The 16,916-nt window shown below is 32.6% G+C and overlaps 1 protein-coding gene across 1 annotated transcript in view; it reads right to left on the bottom strand.

The window, feature by feature from the left end:
- The window catches only part of LOC108367862 (homeobox protein SIX2-like), a 13,786-nt gene extending 4,726 nt beyond the window's left edge, over positions 1-9,060 (bottom strand). Inside the window, exon 1 of the mRNA XM_017622560.1 lies at positions 8,952-9,060. Within this exon, the coding sequence (XP_017478049.1) occupies positions 8,952-9,060 (109 nt within the window). The remainder of the gene's footprint in view (positions 1-8,951) is intronic.
- Positions 9,061-16,916: the final 7,856 nt, after the last annotated feature.

The following is a 16,916-nucleotide window of genomic DNA, read 5'->3' as shown; positions in this document are numbered from 1 at the left end:
TGGGTGATTTTTCAGCAGAAACTCTAATTTTTTCGACTACATCTTGCAAATTTTGTTGAAATATGAACAGATACTGTTCCTCACGCATAATGTGTACTAACAGACCAAGAAAATGTTTGAAATACAACCCCAAACTATTATTGACCGACCACTGTTATTCACAGTTTGCCTTACATGCTGCGCATGGGCTTAATTTGGGTCTTTGACCCAATACCATGCCCGGTCATCTGATTGAAAGCGATTAATTTAGTCTTGTCGGACCAAATAACCTTCAATTGAAACTTAAAAATATGTTTTTTATTGCATTCTGAACGGCCTAACATATCCCAATATGCAACGGTTCGGATTTCGTGCGATGCAGCAAAATGCTGCCGCACTCGCACATGTATTTTGATCAAATTTGCTTTTTTCTTCTTTGATGATCCTTTGCGCTCAATTTGGCAATTCTTCGCCTCGCTGTCTATTGATTTGCGTTAAAGTTTAATACCTTAAGCGCTTCTGTAATAGTGGCTGCATCGCTACTTGCTGTTAAGTTCACAAGATATCGTACCGTAATATTTTTTGACAGACTTCCTTTGTTCTTGGGAACACTTTAGGCTATATTTTTTCCCAGTCTTAACATTTTCAAGTAGCAAATTCCAAAATTGTTTGCCACTTTTCGTGCGGTCCCGCCTTTCCGCAGTAAATCTATTATTTACATTTATGGTTCCTGATTAACTATATTATTTCCTGGTGATCACTTCTTCAATAAACTACAATACAGAAAAAGGTCATCTGACTTCCAACTAAGTAAGAGATAACTGTCAAATGCAAAACTGAGAGTAAGTGCAAAACTGTAACATCTGCCTCAATTTACATTTTTGTCTGCTTGTTTTTTTATTGTTGTTGTATTGACTTCAAATCGTTATGAGAGACGGAGCAGGGATGTACCAACAAGAGTATACAACAAAAGGATGAAAGTCTTTAGAACTTGGAAATATAGCGATGGCTGAATTAAAAAGTGTTACACCATGTTACAGTTTTGATCGTCACTGTATATATGAAATTAGGTAGGAAATTGATATATATTGGAATGCATAGAAATTTTTAACATGTACATTTAAGACACATCGAGACAAGAAAGCAGGAGCGTCCCATATCCCTATCCATACACCTATGTATGTACATTACATCAATCTCCATACAAAAAAAAAATTTGGTACTGTTTTTCCATCGGAGTTTCAAAATGTATTATATTTTCAGACTTCCGCCAAAATATTTCGAAAAAATAATAGGATTGACTAGAGCTGGACCGATTTGAAAATAGCTCCAAATATTGAATTTTTTCTAAATAAAATGAGGTTTTGAAAATATTTTTTTCTATAAAATCGGACGATAGAAGAATTTAAACTCAAAAGGTCTGCATACAATTTTTACGAATTTTATCAACGAAATCAAAATAGTGACATTTTTGGAGGAATTTTCCAAATGGACCAATTCACGTAAATTTTAATATTTTTTCTACATATTTTGGTGGAAGTCTAAAGATATAATAATCCTCAATTCTTGGTGAGGCACTCTAATATGCATAATATGATGTGCATTCGTTCGATATGCATATGCCGAAAGGAAAAAAAAATTGATAAGGTTGGGAAGCATGTCTAGAAAGTTTTATCGACATTTCGGTCCATAGCTTTAACTTTTAATACATTGGATAAAAATTAAGTTTTATAAATATATATTTCTTTTTAATTACGAAAATCCAGTGATTACGCTTTTGCCATTATTACAGCAGAAAAAACTCCGTAAACTTATTGTTTAAAAATTTGAAGAATCCATGAATTAATTTTTTTATTTGCCATTATGGCAATCAAATTAAACTTTTTATTGCCAGCGCACTTCCGCCCATAAATTTAGGGCATTATTTTGCTTACAGCTCATTAAAAAGGCAACATGCTGAGTAATTACACTTAATTTTTTATCAAAGCAAGCAATTTTCCTTGAGTTGGCAGATAAATATGATTTTTCATTTCTTAAAACAAATAAAAAACAAGCAAAGATTGATTTTAACACCGGAAAATTTTGATAGATTTATTATATAATTTAGTTTGGAAAAGAAACAAAGTATATATGTACATGTATACATAAAAACCTGAAACTATGAACAAAAAATTGCATAAATATTTTACAAGGAAATAAATATGAAATTCTTGCCATAAACATTTTTTTATTATAACGCTGAAAGGTAGAAACGATAAAGAAGACCACTTTTTTAAATAAGTTTTGGAAACTTACAGCCAGTTTCATCAGCAATTTGAACTGTAAATTATTTTTTATTTTCTGACAATTTCCAAATAAAATTCAAAAAATTAAAATAATTTTTCCCCTAAATTGCTTTCGTGAAATTGGCTGCTAAGTAATTTTTTTTTTAATTCTGGTTTTTTTTGCATTCTTGTAGATTTTATTTCGTTCATATTTTTCGCTTTCAATTTCTTTTGATTGGTATTTATTTCATTTCTTATGGTTTGCAATTACGCTTGCTTGAATGAAAACACTTTTACGAAAATAAATCTCGCATATATGTACAAACATATATATGCACTTATTACACAGAATTCTAAAATTACACAATCTCCGTCTCTTGTCGCTCAACGCTCGCTGCTCAACTGCTCCCCAATTGCCACACTTTGCAGCAAAGTCGTGGTGTTGTTCTTCTTTGAGGGGTCATACTAGAACGGATCGTATGATGCAGCAGCAAGCGAGAATCGCTTAAGCGCATACAAATCACCAGATCGTATTCATTTTATGCCAACTCTCTCACTCTCCGATGTACGATTATTCTCGTATTATACGCTGATCTTTATTTATATTAAATACATACACACATGTATCTACCGCATTAGTGTATGAGAAAAGTATCTGTTTTCATTTGCTTATGCCCCATAGTTATTCGATGGCTTCGGAAATCGAAAGGTGGGAGTGAATTTTGGGACTTGAAAAGTGATGAAACACTATGAATATGCGGCGAGAGGGGAAAATTGTTTTTTTTTTTTTAATAATTTAAAGGTAGTAATTTCGTTCGCTCAATGCCAAAAAAAATACTAAGTACTGAGTTCTTCTTCTTACTTGAGTCTCGCCAGTTGCTCAGACCAACTGTAGCCATGCCCCTCTGCACTATCCTTCAATTTCGCTCGTGGGCGTCCTCATAGGGCCGAGTGGAAGGATATTTTCCCCGGAGCATCACAATTCAAACTGATACTCTTCGTCGTAGCAATTGTATCTGCGCATTCCACAAAATCCAATGGCCTCTTTCTCAGCCGTACCAGGATAATGGAAGGTTAAATTCCACTGCTAATTTATATCCGGACGTTACTGAGTTGCTTGTTGCGGACCTTGGTCCGAGTCGATGTCGGTTTCTCGAAATGTACCTGTCGTCGTATTACGATTGGTTTAGCTTGATTTTTTGTATTTTGATCAGCGGGTACCAAAGTAATTTTTTTTGGATGTTTCGATCCTCTCCGATATAAATAATCCATATCTTTGTTACCGCGAGTATTCTCGTAAAGGCTGAACTCGCACACTGTTCGACCATGCACACGTTGTTTTTCCACTTTGATGTTCAAGTGGCGAAGTATAATTTTTACTCAACTGTCGACGTATGCGCTACATCATTTTCCTATCTCTCATGGAACTACTTTTTTCGAATTTAACCACCATCGATTCGTACTCCTAAATTATAATTAGGATAAAGGCAGACATTCCAGCAGTATATCCGTGAATCGTGGTACTCGTTCCGTTTGTGTCAGCCATTATCATTGGGAGGGGCTTTTTAGAGCTTACATTTTTAAAAATTTTTATTTTGCTTATCATTTTATTCAAACCGATACTGTTCCATGGGGTATTGGTTTGGTGGAGAGCAATGGAGAAGAACAGAATGTGCACATGAGCAAATCCTACGAGTGGTTCTTTTGGTGTCATTTCTCTCGCAAAAAAAAAAACGCTATACATAATATTTTCTTGCATATGTCTCAACAATGGAGTTCCCGAAACAAGTACAATAAGAAATAAATCAAGTATTTGACTAATTTTAACCTTAAAACGTTTATTTAGGCGAAAAAGTACCGAAATTACTAATTTTTTCATTGTCACTCAAAAAAATTACAATCGCATGAATATCTTTCGCAGCAATTTTTTAAATTTTTTAATTTTATTAATTTTAGATACTTTAAAATTTTAAAATTAAATGGCGAAAATGCTCTTGCCAAAACGAACGAATCTAAATAGTGTAATAAAACTAGTGTGTCACCAAATAAAAAATTACATTGAGTAAAAGGTGACTGATTTGAGAAACTAAAATTTACAATTTTTATTGGACAACTCGAAATTAATTCTAAAATTGGTAAATACATGAAGAAAGTAATGTATATGTGCATAAGGAATACTGCGTAAAAATCTCCGATGCCAATATTTAATTACTTTTAAATAATATGGCTTTTTGGTTACGGTGCTACGGGGCGTATACGTTACATACGCAACTACGGGTATAAATATGAGCACGAGTGGTGGTTTTTTACTTTTTTAGTAGATCTTTTTCAAAATTTCATTTATGTACTAAATACATTTTCGCATTGGAATTTTATTCTTTATAGAAAACTGAAGATAATGAATTTTCTAAGATAAGTGTGTCTCCATTTTCGGCCAAAAACACGTTTTTGTCGAAAAATGTAACAACTCGTGAGATTTGCTCATATAGGCTATTAACCATCGGCATGACAAGGGCGCTTACACCTTACTGCATCTTTTGCCGGCGGACCTTTCGGCCAAGAATATAGCGTCTAAAATGCTGTCAGGCTTATGCTACTGCTTTGTGTGCAGGTCCTGCGGACAAAGTACGATAGCGTCCACTTTACTCGGACGGATTGACTATATGATCCTGAATTTGTACTTTGGGACGAACTTCAAAGCCACTATTGAGATAGAGGCTGGCGTGAGGGCATGGGGAGTGCTCGGTACTCGGTGAATATCTGCGTGAAGCTCGATCTTAACAAATCCTACATGCTACCAAACTAGCGGTTAAACTGGAGCTGGACCTGTCCATGATCCGGAAGGCGCAGACACACAGACAGACGCGGAAGGCCAAAACACAAGGCTGCGCGGCATTATGCCCGCACTGAGCCAAAAGTACAAAGGGTTTTTTCAGCCAAGTTATGGTTTTTTTTCATTGTAAATACACCGATTGTAAGAAATGTTATTCAAGTTGAACAAATTCGTATGTCTGGCTGTAGCTGAACGTGCAGTAGAGCTTGTTGTTATTTGTTGGCTTCCAACAGTTTCGAATACGAATGCCGTCAGTGGCATAACATAATTTTTTTTATTTTTTTCCTGTTTTCGGTTTTTCTTAATTACGAAAAAGCGTCCGTAAAGCGCAGAACCAAATCAAACGGCGAAGAAAATTCATTAAAGTTGAACATTTGAAGACACATTTATAAAGCGGCTGTAGCTGAGTATGCATGGATGCTTACTGTTACTTGCTAACTTTCAGAAGATGCGGGTTCAAATCCCGTCAGTGTAAACGAGTTAAATTTATAATAAAAAATTTTGATTTTGTATCTACGAATTATGAAAAAGCATCTGTGAAGTGCAGAACATAAGCGTATTCAAACGGAAAAATTGACAACCGAAAGCTTGGTTAATATAAACAAAAGTAAATATGTATTACAAAATCATTGTTGAAAATAACAAAGGCATAGCTAATATTAGCCAAAAATCACCTTGATTCTTTTTCAAGTTTGAATTTGGTAATATTAACCAATTTTTGATTGATTTTTTCTCAGTGCGTTCACTGGCTAACTGTGCCGTGTGGTCTCTTAAATATCGTTCAAATGGGGATATATGCACAGACATCTCGTGGTCTTTCATGGAAGGATGCTATTAAATCTTTCCTTGCTAATTCGTCACTTTTTAAATTCCTATATATGTATGTATATGTATATGTATATTAATTAGTTCCTATAAATCTTGGCTTTCTCGATCAGAGATGTAGGGAATTGAGTAGGGGAACTGTCTATGTTATTGTCTATATGTGAGTGTAAAGCTTTGAGGGCTGCCTGTCTCCCTTAGAAGATATTTACCCGCAACCTTAATTTAGCCATCTAAAAAGTAAGTTCGTATAACATAACAAGTAATTTGATGCAAAAACCAAAAACCGACTTCAACTCTCATATAAAAAATATATATATATATATTTCATGATCCACTGATCGGATCTTAACCAGATTAGTATGGGACCACCTCTGAGACACTACCTTTCCGATGCAAAAAAGAATTATCGAACTCGGTAGACGTGGTCCAAAGTTATGCGGTAACATGCATAAAAAATAAAAATAAAATAAAAAAATATTCCGACGAACTGATAACCTCCTCCTTTTTTGGAAGTCGGTTAAGAACAGAGCAAAAGCAGACCACAAATATAGGATTTTGAAATGCCTCGACTTTAGCGCCAGCTATCGCCACCATTTTTTGCGAAAGTATCTTGTATCATGCATGTAGTTTACATTATGAATTTGAAACTGATCGGATCATAAATACAGGTTTTCTAAATACCTCGATTCCAGCGCCACCTAGATAGTCCATTTTTTGCAAACGTATTTTTCATCAGAATTTTAACAAAATCGGTTCATAAATACGACCTTTATAAATAACTGGACTTCAGCGCAACATTCACTGCGTTGGATTTTTATAGATACATATGTATAGATATATACATATGTGCATAAATATATACATATGTGCATAAATATATAGTACATAAATACATCTGTATATTTATTTTATATCCTATTCTATTTTAATTTATTTATGATTGTAAATTTTTTTCATTTTTTTTTTATAATTATTATCTTATCTTAATTTTATATATATATTTTTTTGCTTTTTAGCTTTTTAAATTGTTTTTTTTTTTAGTTTTTCGTATATTTTTACATATTGAATATTATATAACATACAATGTATTTACATAACATACAAACTTTTTGTGTATAAAATTTCTTTTCAGCATAAACAACTCAGATAAACTTTTGGCGGTACTCATCGGTATTGTTGTGCGGTATAAATTATGCATACATTTTAACACGTTGTATAAATAAATGCATACATACACATACTGCAACACATTTTCTGCGCTGGTTTCCCCTTACGATTACAAATTTCAAACACACAAATATACATATGTATCGGTATTGTATGTACATACCAGGGATGCTACGAATATTTGCATTCGCATTCGTTATGCGAATGATTCGCATCATTTTATACATTGGCATTCGACATTCGCATTCGCATCAAATGTTACGAATGTTTACATGGGCAGAGAGTCCACTCTAATATTGTTGAAATGGCTCTAAGTCTGTCTAACCAGGGAGCGGACAATAGCCGTCTTTTAGCTTCAGGCGCTAAACGGTTAAGCAACATTGATGGGCCTTCAACAAGTACTGCTAAAAGTCTTATAAGCAAACTAGAAATAATTTTATATTCCTCCAGCGAAAGCAAAGGCTCAGAAGCTAGAGTCATTAAAAAATATGAAATTAAAGCTTAATTCAAGGCCTATCTTAAAGAAAAACGAGTTCATCTCGGTGAAAATCCGCTCGATTGGTGGAAAACTGCACTAAAATATGACAAATTGACAGATCTGGCCCGCACATATTTGAGCGTTCCAGCCGCTAGCGTTCCAAGTGAGCAATTGTGCAGTCGGCCTTATATGTATGTATACGAGCCTCATGGGAGAAAAGGCAGAAAAATTACTTTTTTGAAATACAATATGCCCCTTTTGACCCCTTTGACTACTAGATTAAAACATTGTATAGGTTTAAGTAATAAAAACGTTGACTAAGTTGATTATAGCTTTTTTAATGCTATTCCTATCATTCGCATTCGCATTCCGAATATACGCATTCGCCTCCGAGAATGTGAAAAATCTGACATTCGAAACATCCCTCGTATATACGCACAAAAACATACAAATATCTAGTATATCGATAGTTCCGCCATTTAATATTTTTGTTGTGCTTACACTTTTTTTATTATGGTTGTTGTTGCTTGTTTGGTGATTTGAGATATTCTTGGATCTGTTTTCAGTTTCTTGTGTATCTGTAATGAAAATACCAACGGAAAGTATTTCTTTCCACATTTTCATTTCACGTTTCGGTTTATTCATTTCAATTTCACATGAAAATAGAATCTGAACCGCGCCGCCCAGTGCCACGACTGAAGACTGCCGCCAGCCGCCACAGCGCAGCGAAAAACGTCATTGCAGTATGCGTGTAGTATATTTGTATGTGATAGAGTTTATTTAATGCGTGCATGCAGATGCATATTTATGTATGTAAATATATAAATATTTATGTGCATAAGAAAATTCCTTATAAATTTTAAATTTTCATATGAATTTTTTATTTAGCTATGCTAGCTAGCCATCGTGCTAATTACATTCTTCGATAAATTCGTATAAACTTCTAAAGTTCATATTGGAAATGTGGCAATAAGTAGCGTAGAATTTCGCTGTGATGATCGATTACCAGCACAATTGCGCATACATGTGCGCATTAGAGTGTACCAGAAAAAACTACTTCGGCGAACACCTACGAATCTGAAGTGGTTTTGTGAGGCAGTTTCTTACCAACCAGATCTCGTTATCACCCTAACGTACTTCCCTAATGCCAGTAAATTAAAGCTCACCAGAAATCATTAAAGTTTTGCGCATGAAGTACATATTTCGTTTATTCCAGTATAAGTTAAGTCTTATTGCCGAACGTTTGTATGTATGTAGGTGTCATCGGAAAGTGTAAAAAGGCGACACTTAGATTCGGCTAAAAAAATTCGTTTTTTCGAAAATACTTTAAAATTGCGGTGAACTTTTTTTGCTTGCTTGTAAGGTGGCGCAGTCTAATGTAAGTACATATACTACATACATATACCTATATTTGGTTGCTTATTTATATTCGCTTGTTTATGTTGCGATTTATTGAGATTCACTCGCAATGGTGTTGTGATGCGCTCTGCAATCCATTTCCATCCATTATCCATTCGTAGATATAACGAAAGTTCGTCACCAGAGATTTTTAAAGAATTGTTAAAAGAGAAAAGTATCTGGTCTCAGCATTTCAAAGGCATGAGGATCAGAGATTCTCTTGAAAATTAAGGCGACCAGCAGAGCATTTGAAAGATAACCTGTGATGGAACCGTGGTATCATTGAAGTAAATAGCTCTGATACAGCTGCCGCTCTTCGTATACGTGTGAAAAACACATGTGCCCAGAGAGCACTCAGTGAGCTATGGCCCGCCGACCACTGATCTAAAAAAACAAATGAGGAATTTAAAATCGATTTTTTTTTTTCAATTGTGCTATAATCAAGTCTCACGAAAATTTCAATAGTTGTTTTGGAATCGAGAAATGAAAAATTGGTTATTAAATAAAAAAAAATTAACTAAAAGATTCTCCACAGAAATATCCTGAGAAAAAAAAATTGTCTAAGCGCTAAAGTTTACCTGCTATCGTTTAAAATTTAAACTTTAAATCTTTGCTGGCTACCTCTGCTATGAATGTTTTTTAATATTTTTTCTAGCTTAACATATTTTTGTCCCAAAAACTATACATATTTTACTTTTGATCTTTATTTAAAAAATAAAACTAAAAATTAAATTCTTATTAGTGGTATTCCTACATATAACGTCATGATTTGTATGGAATTTATAATTTTTTTACGTTTATCGGCAGTCTGTGATGTTAGACCCTTATTATTTTTTTGGTGAAAACTTCTTCTCTTATCCTTTGAATCCAGTTTGCTTGTGCCACTCTGAATACATTTTTATGATTTTATTTGTTTGTATGTATGTTATTTAAAAGAATTTTTTTTATTCAAAACACAAATTTTCGCAGGCTTATTCGAACCGATTTGAAATAAAAAGTTGAAAATAAGATTTCTTAAGAAATTTATGGAAAATTTGTATAGATTTGTTTCCTTGTTTTTTTAATGTGCCAAATAATGAGTGAGATTATCAAAAACTAAACAAAACTAAACAAAAAATTGTTTAGATTAACATTATGCATATTATTTTATTTTTTTTAATAAAAAAAAATATTTTTCATATATTTATTACTTATATGTTTATAGACCTGAAAGAACTTATGTTTTCTTCTGTTTTTATCATTTTCGAAATTTTTATTTAGATTAAATTACTTTTATTTTACATATTTCATTTTATATTATTTTTTTAAAGGTTTATTTAGCTTAAATTTATTTTATCCTACGTAACACATTTTATTTACTTCTTGCTTGAAAAAAAAACATGGAAATTTTTGAATTTTTTAAAATAATTAAAAAAATCCGATAAAATGCGTTTATTTTCAACCTTCAATAGAAGTTGAAGTTTTTTAAGTTTTTTCTGTTTCTTTCGTATTCGAAACTTTTATTTAGATTCAACTACTTTTACGTATTTCATTTTATATTATTTTTTGAAATTTTTATTTAGCCTAAAGTTATTTAACTCTCGTTATTCATTTTGTATTATTTTTTCTAAACAAAAAAACATAAAAATTTATGCTTAATGCTTTTATTTTCTTTTACTAAGCGTTTGAAATGTTCCTAATAGTGTTCGAAATTTTTTAGTATTGAAAAAAGTTTACATATTTCAAATATTAAAAAATAAAAACAAAACCATCAAAAGGTGTATCTAAATTAAAGTAATTAAATTTTATTATATTTATTTTTAATTCTGCTTATTTTTTATTTAATGTTTATTTAAAATTTTTTTCTATTAAATATTTTTTTTCATCAATTTTTTCCTGATCTATTTACCTAATTTTTTGTAGTAAAATTTTTTTATTCAATATCTATTTAATTTTATTTCATTTCTATTTTATTCATATAATTTAATTTTATTTTACTTATATTTATTTTTAATTTAACTTATTTTTTTTATTCAGTGATTATTTTTAGTTTTTTCTGTTAAATATTATGTTTATTAATTTTCTTTTGATCTTTTTAACTTATTTTGTCTAGCAATCATTTTTTATTTAATTTGTTTCATTTCATTTCTATTTAATCTATATAATTTAATTTCATTTCTATTTTATTTTATTTATTTTTTATTTTATTTTGTAAATTATTATTTTTTATGAAATAAAATATTAAAAAAATAAAATAAACTGAAACTATATTTATATCATTTTAATTTATTTAAGTTTGTTTTTTAATATTTTAATTTATATATTTTTTCTATTTAAAATTTAGGTCATTAATCGGTATCTACGATCAGGGCCAATTTACAGTTCAATTCAATAGAATTTCATAGAATTCGTTTGCCGCCTGAATGCAAATAATTATTAAAATTCCACTTCATAAAAATTCTGAGTCCACCAAATTTATTGACATAAACAAATCGTTTATTCATACATTACATATGAGAATGTATGTACATATATGTATATGTACATATGTATGTACATATAAAAATTACATCCATTTTTGCAAAAAAAAAAAATTAAATACATTAACGAAATTTCGTTGATAAAATCTGTCATTCACCTGCTGTCACCAATGCTGCTGCATCATCGCCTGCCTGTCTGTATAAATAGCTGCACCTATGCAATTATACATACGTACATACCTATGTATGCAATGTATATTATACATACAGGCGTACTTAGATGGAAGTGTGTTTTGCTGGCAGCAAGTGTAAAGCATTTCATGTCGTAGATATGTCATGCGATACGAAACGATGCGATACAAATGCGAGGCGACACGGCTCAACTCTTGTAAAGCGTACAAAGCGTAAGAACATCAAAAAGATAAACGACACACAGTGGCAATACACAAAATGATGCAGAAATAATTATAAGTACGAACCTACATAGATACCTACATACATATGTATGTACATGTATACCAACATATGAATATATAGACATAATTAATGGCATACGCGTACATTCAGCTAGTAGATATATATAAGTACACATATTTAACAGCACCTTACTCAGAGTGGCAGATCACTCATACGCCACGTACCCCTGTAGCGTTTGAATGGATTAAATCGCTTAAGGAGACATGGGGAATTGCGCTTAAGTGTAGAATTTCTACTACACGAAAGTTTGAAAAATTCGACAACAGGTAAAAAACACTCTTGATAGAAATTATAACAAAGTTGTGGCAAAATGACAACAAATATTATTTTAGATACTCGTACTCGTACCCAGGGCATTTGTGCAATCTAAATATGCGGAAGATGATCTCTTGCTCTAATTTTGCTCTTAATTTGTAGGCAAATTGCTTAAATTTAAGACAAATTCTTCATGGTATGTATTAATTATGGTAGACAGTTGCTAGTTTGAGGATTTAAAAATAAATATTGGATCATTTTATATTGAATATACACATGTATGTTTGTGTATGTTCATACTATGTTAATATGGGGTATATGTACCTACATATGTATAAACTTACGTATATCCATCAAACGACAATACTTTGTAGTAATTAGTACAATAATCTTATTTTTGCCACTAAACACGAGAATGTAATTTAAAGTGTGTGTTAATTTTAGATGTATCTATTAACAAAACAATGTTGCATCGCATTTTATACGATTTGTAGCTGTGACAATGTCATTGTTTTAGATGCTATTATGTAATATGTTTCATCGCCTTTTCTTCAAGCAAAGCTATGTACTTAAACAGATGAAAGGTCAACTGCCATTCGGAGATGACTTAAAGCTGTAAAGCAGGGATCACACGATTTGTACAGATTCGTACATTTTGGCAGTCAAAGAGTGGTGTTGTCTGGAAAGTTGCATCGCGAATGAGTTCAGCTCAATAAAAAAAAACCCCACTCTGTAACTGTCAAAATGTGCAAATCTGTACAAATGTACAAATCGTGTGATCCCTGCTTAAAGTTGCAAACAGGGTTGATGCGATCCAGAAGATGCTGACCAAGCTGAAGTTGAAGGCGAAAAACAGTGCGGTAGCAATCAAAGGCACTTGTATGAAAGTGCGAAGGAAGATGGTGATGTTGCGTGTTTTTTCAATTGCAAGAAATTCACCTTCGGTTTCGTCTTCATCTCCATATTCAGCCTTGCTTTCACTCTCTTTGTAGCTAGATCGGTTCCTGAGGTATAGACCCAAATTAAAACGACCTAGATATCTAAAGCTTAGTTTCCAGCAGAAGAAATAAATACATATGGGAAAAAAGATGCCCTTCTTCGTTATAATGACCACTATCTTAACAACGCTCGTCTCTCGGGGGGTTGAGGTTTTTGACGATTGCCTGGTTATCAAGTTATCTGGCTAAAAATAATTATTATGTAGTGTATTTTATTGTTGTAAATTGAATAAAAAACATAACCACATAAGCTGAAAAACATGCAAGCGTGAACAACCTCACTATTTGAAATGGCCGTCATTGAGAAAAAATAAAAATAAATTTTCTTTTTGAATTATCACCGTGAAAATGGAAAAATTTTGGAATAACACATAGGACCAACGGATAGCCCCTTGACGTGAAACGCTCCGTATGCGAGCATTGGTTTCTTGAGAACTGCAAACTAAAAATATTGATACCCGTTTAAGACAACAGGTTTTGTAGTTAATCAACGTACGTTGAGAAACATTTTCTAATAATGCTGCCACCAGTCAAGTTAATTTCAATCCATTAAATGATACTCAATTTGCCTCAAAAACTACTCACCGTATTTGACGGTTTTTTTCCAAAACTCTTGGTCTTAACATAGGCTACGGCTACTTGTCGATCCACTAGTTGGCGTTTGACTCGAAATACTTTTGAAATCGTATTTATAGTGCAATTTAGCTGAAATCTAAACCTTAAATTGGCCACAGGGGATGAAAAATCATATTTAAAATAAATGTAATCGCTAGATGGCGCTGAAGTCGATGTGTTGGTAAAAATCATTCTTATATATGGCCGGAGAGAATTTTAGAATTTAATGCTCTACAAAAATATGCCTAGACATTTTTTTTTCTCAAACAGACCCATAGTTATAGCATTCTAAATGAAAAAAATGCATTTTATTTACATGGAAAATTTCAAATGCCCACTGACACCTTTTAAAATTGAAGTACCAAGTTTTCCAAATGGGAGAATTTTCTTCTCAGTAAATTCATAGGTCCTTTTAAGTCCAAAAATTCGTTAGGTTAGTTTTTTTGATCACCCTAATGTACATTAAGAAAAAATTTGTATAAAAACTAGACCCACTAGATGGCGCCAGAGTTTATATATGTGAAAAAGTCAAATTTTTTGCTGGCTATATCTCACACGGATATGTATATGCGCTATAGGTGCTGTTGGTACACAGATACATATTTGAAAAAAGTCCTGTTTCTGTGCGACGGTTGACATTTCAAAAAAGCAAAAATCTATATATAATTACTGCATTCAGGAAAATAGTGCAATGAAACTCTGACGGATTGAACAACTGAATTGACAATATTAATAACCACAGAGCAGACAAGACGACATTTAAAACTGAATAAATTAATATTATTAACACAGATGTTTATAAGTGCTCTACAGTGTCGAACAGGGGCCAAACAGCAGACAGGCAATCTTCAGTCAACAACAGCTAAATTCGAATTTGTATTTGTATGCAAATGAATGAAATGTCTGCAATTACGAATTTCACTAAAATTAAGTCATTAATTTGTAACAAAAAAAAAATAAAACCAACAACAAACCAACGACTAAATAAACTAAAGATTGACACAGTGAGCAATTGAATAACAACAGTCTGCTGTTGCGCGCTTTTAATTGCTGCAACATTCTCGTTCTACGCTCAGTCAAATGCAACACATTGCTTGTCGGTGGCTGCCTGTTGCCCGCCGCCTTTTGCTCCCACATTTGCGCTGGGCGAATGTTTTGCTGCGTTGCGACGGACGCTTCGCTTGGATGCAAAATTGTCAGCAAACATTTTTCAATTTTCACCAAGTCAAATGCAAACGCAGCATATCAATATTATGTGCGTGAATGCAATGAAAAGTCTTTTTCTACACACATACAAGTAAAAAAAAAAAGGTTATAGAAAAATGTGCACATTAACTTCTACATGCGTTCTGCCCATTGCGTTTGCTTCTAATTTGTTTGTAATTCCTATAAATGCTTCGTGGCAAACATTTTCTATGCTTATGAATGAGTGGTGCCGAGCGCTGCACTGTTGGACAACTTTTTGCTGGCATTTAAAAATAGTTTTCATTAAGCTATTTTAGATCTTAGGTTCAGTTGACATGATCGGGACAATCATTAAAGAGTATTCGCATATCTTTACATACAAATATTTACTTCATAAAGTCATAAATATCGATAGTTGCGTGTTTGTTATACTCAACAGTTCCTTCGACGCTACTCAGTCCAAGAGTAGTTCTAAAATAGTATTGACCGATGCCAGGTTCATGTTTTTAAAAATTAGTTTAAGGGTACGCTGGCTAGGCGATTCATGCACATGCACAGTTTCTTGGTATTTCATTGCATTTAATATTTCCATGACCCCAAAAAAATTACCACCTGAAACCTTACAAGTTCATTATCACTCATTGAGAAAACCTTCACGCTAGACTCGAAAAATATGAGAAAACCTCTCTTAAAACCCTTAGAACCATTACAATTGCATGAAAAGAGAAGAAATAAAAGAGATTACAAGATGAATTCCTCCTAAAATTTCTGAGGATCAGATTTTTCCGTATAATTCTCTATATCCATTGGTTATATTTGTTCTGGTGTGGAAATAATTGATTTGGAGGTAGTCTAAGAAGCTCCTATAGCTAAACAAAGCTTATCGTGACTGATGGGAGTCTAAGCATCCACTGTCTGATTGAATTCCTTACTGAAAAAGCTGCATGAAAAGTTGCGATGAGGTAGGACTATTTCAGTATAATTATGATCTTCAGCTGTCTGCTTATATGAGCGTAATGGTTTGAAAACCTTAACCTCTCACTTCCATTTCCCTCCTGATGAGGTTCCGGGAATAGGTAGATATAAGGTAGGAGCTGAATGAGACTGGTGGAGTTATTGAAAGGGCCTCGAATATTCCAGAAATGTGATGTGCAGTAGAAGGACTGTAACAGCAATTCTCAACTGTCTTATAAATTAAAAAATTAAAATTAGAAAAACCCATAGAAATAGCAACTTGATTAAGTTTTTATTTTTTTAGTGGACTAAAGCTCGTGGAGAAGCTCGGCCAAACACTAACATATGCGTAAGCGCCAATCTATTATTATTATTCAATTTTTATTTTATTTGGGTATGTATATATATTTTAATTATATTTATTTTTATTATTTATGGCCTTATAACATTTATATTCAAATATTTTAAAGAGCTTGAAGCCGTTTTTAATAAAAATTTTTGTGAAAAAATTAAATTGTGGTTTTTTCACTAAAATTTTCATTAAAAAAGGTCTCAAGCTCAATAAAATTGTTGAATATATCTGTGTTCGTATGGAAAAGTAGCTTATGTCGAAACGCTGACTTTAGTATAATGCGGCATTCCCTTTATTCTTTAAACGCCCAGAAATTTTTCGATGAGACTTAATAAGAATAATGACTTGCTACTATCNAAAGTAGCTTATGTCGAAACGCTGACTTTAGTATAATGCGGCATTCCCTTTATTCTTTAAACGCCCAGAAATTTTTCGATGCGACTTAATAAGAATAATGACTTGCTACTATAGGAACTATTTCTGGCACTTTTATTTGCCAAACGTTGTTCAACAGCTCAGTTGCTGTGAGTCATTCGCAATCGCATGCTGTGAATGCCGATTTATAACTACTAAATCCAGCCCTTCGACATAAGCTACTTTTCCATACGAACACAGATATTTTAATTTTATAATTTATTTTTTGTTTTTTTTTTAGTTGAACTGAAAAAAGTGTTACC

The sequence above is a fragment of the Rhagoletis zephyria genome, unplaced genomic scaffold, assembly GCF_001687245.7.
Source record: "Rhagoletis zephyria isolate East Lansing unplaced genomic scaffold, Rhagoletis_zephyria_1.1 Rzeph_scaffold_02836, whole genome shotgun sequence".
Lineage (NCBI taxonomy): Eukaryota > Metazoa > Arthropoda > Insecta > Diptera > Tephritidae > Rhagoletis > Rhagoletis zephyria.
Note: the sequence above shows the minus strand (reverse complement) of the source record. Positions and strands in the feature narration are given on the sequence as shown.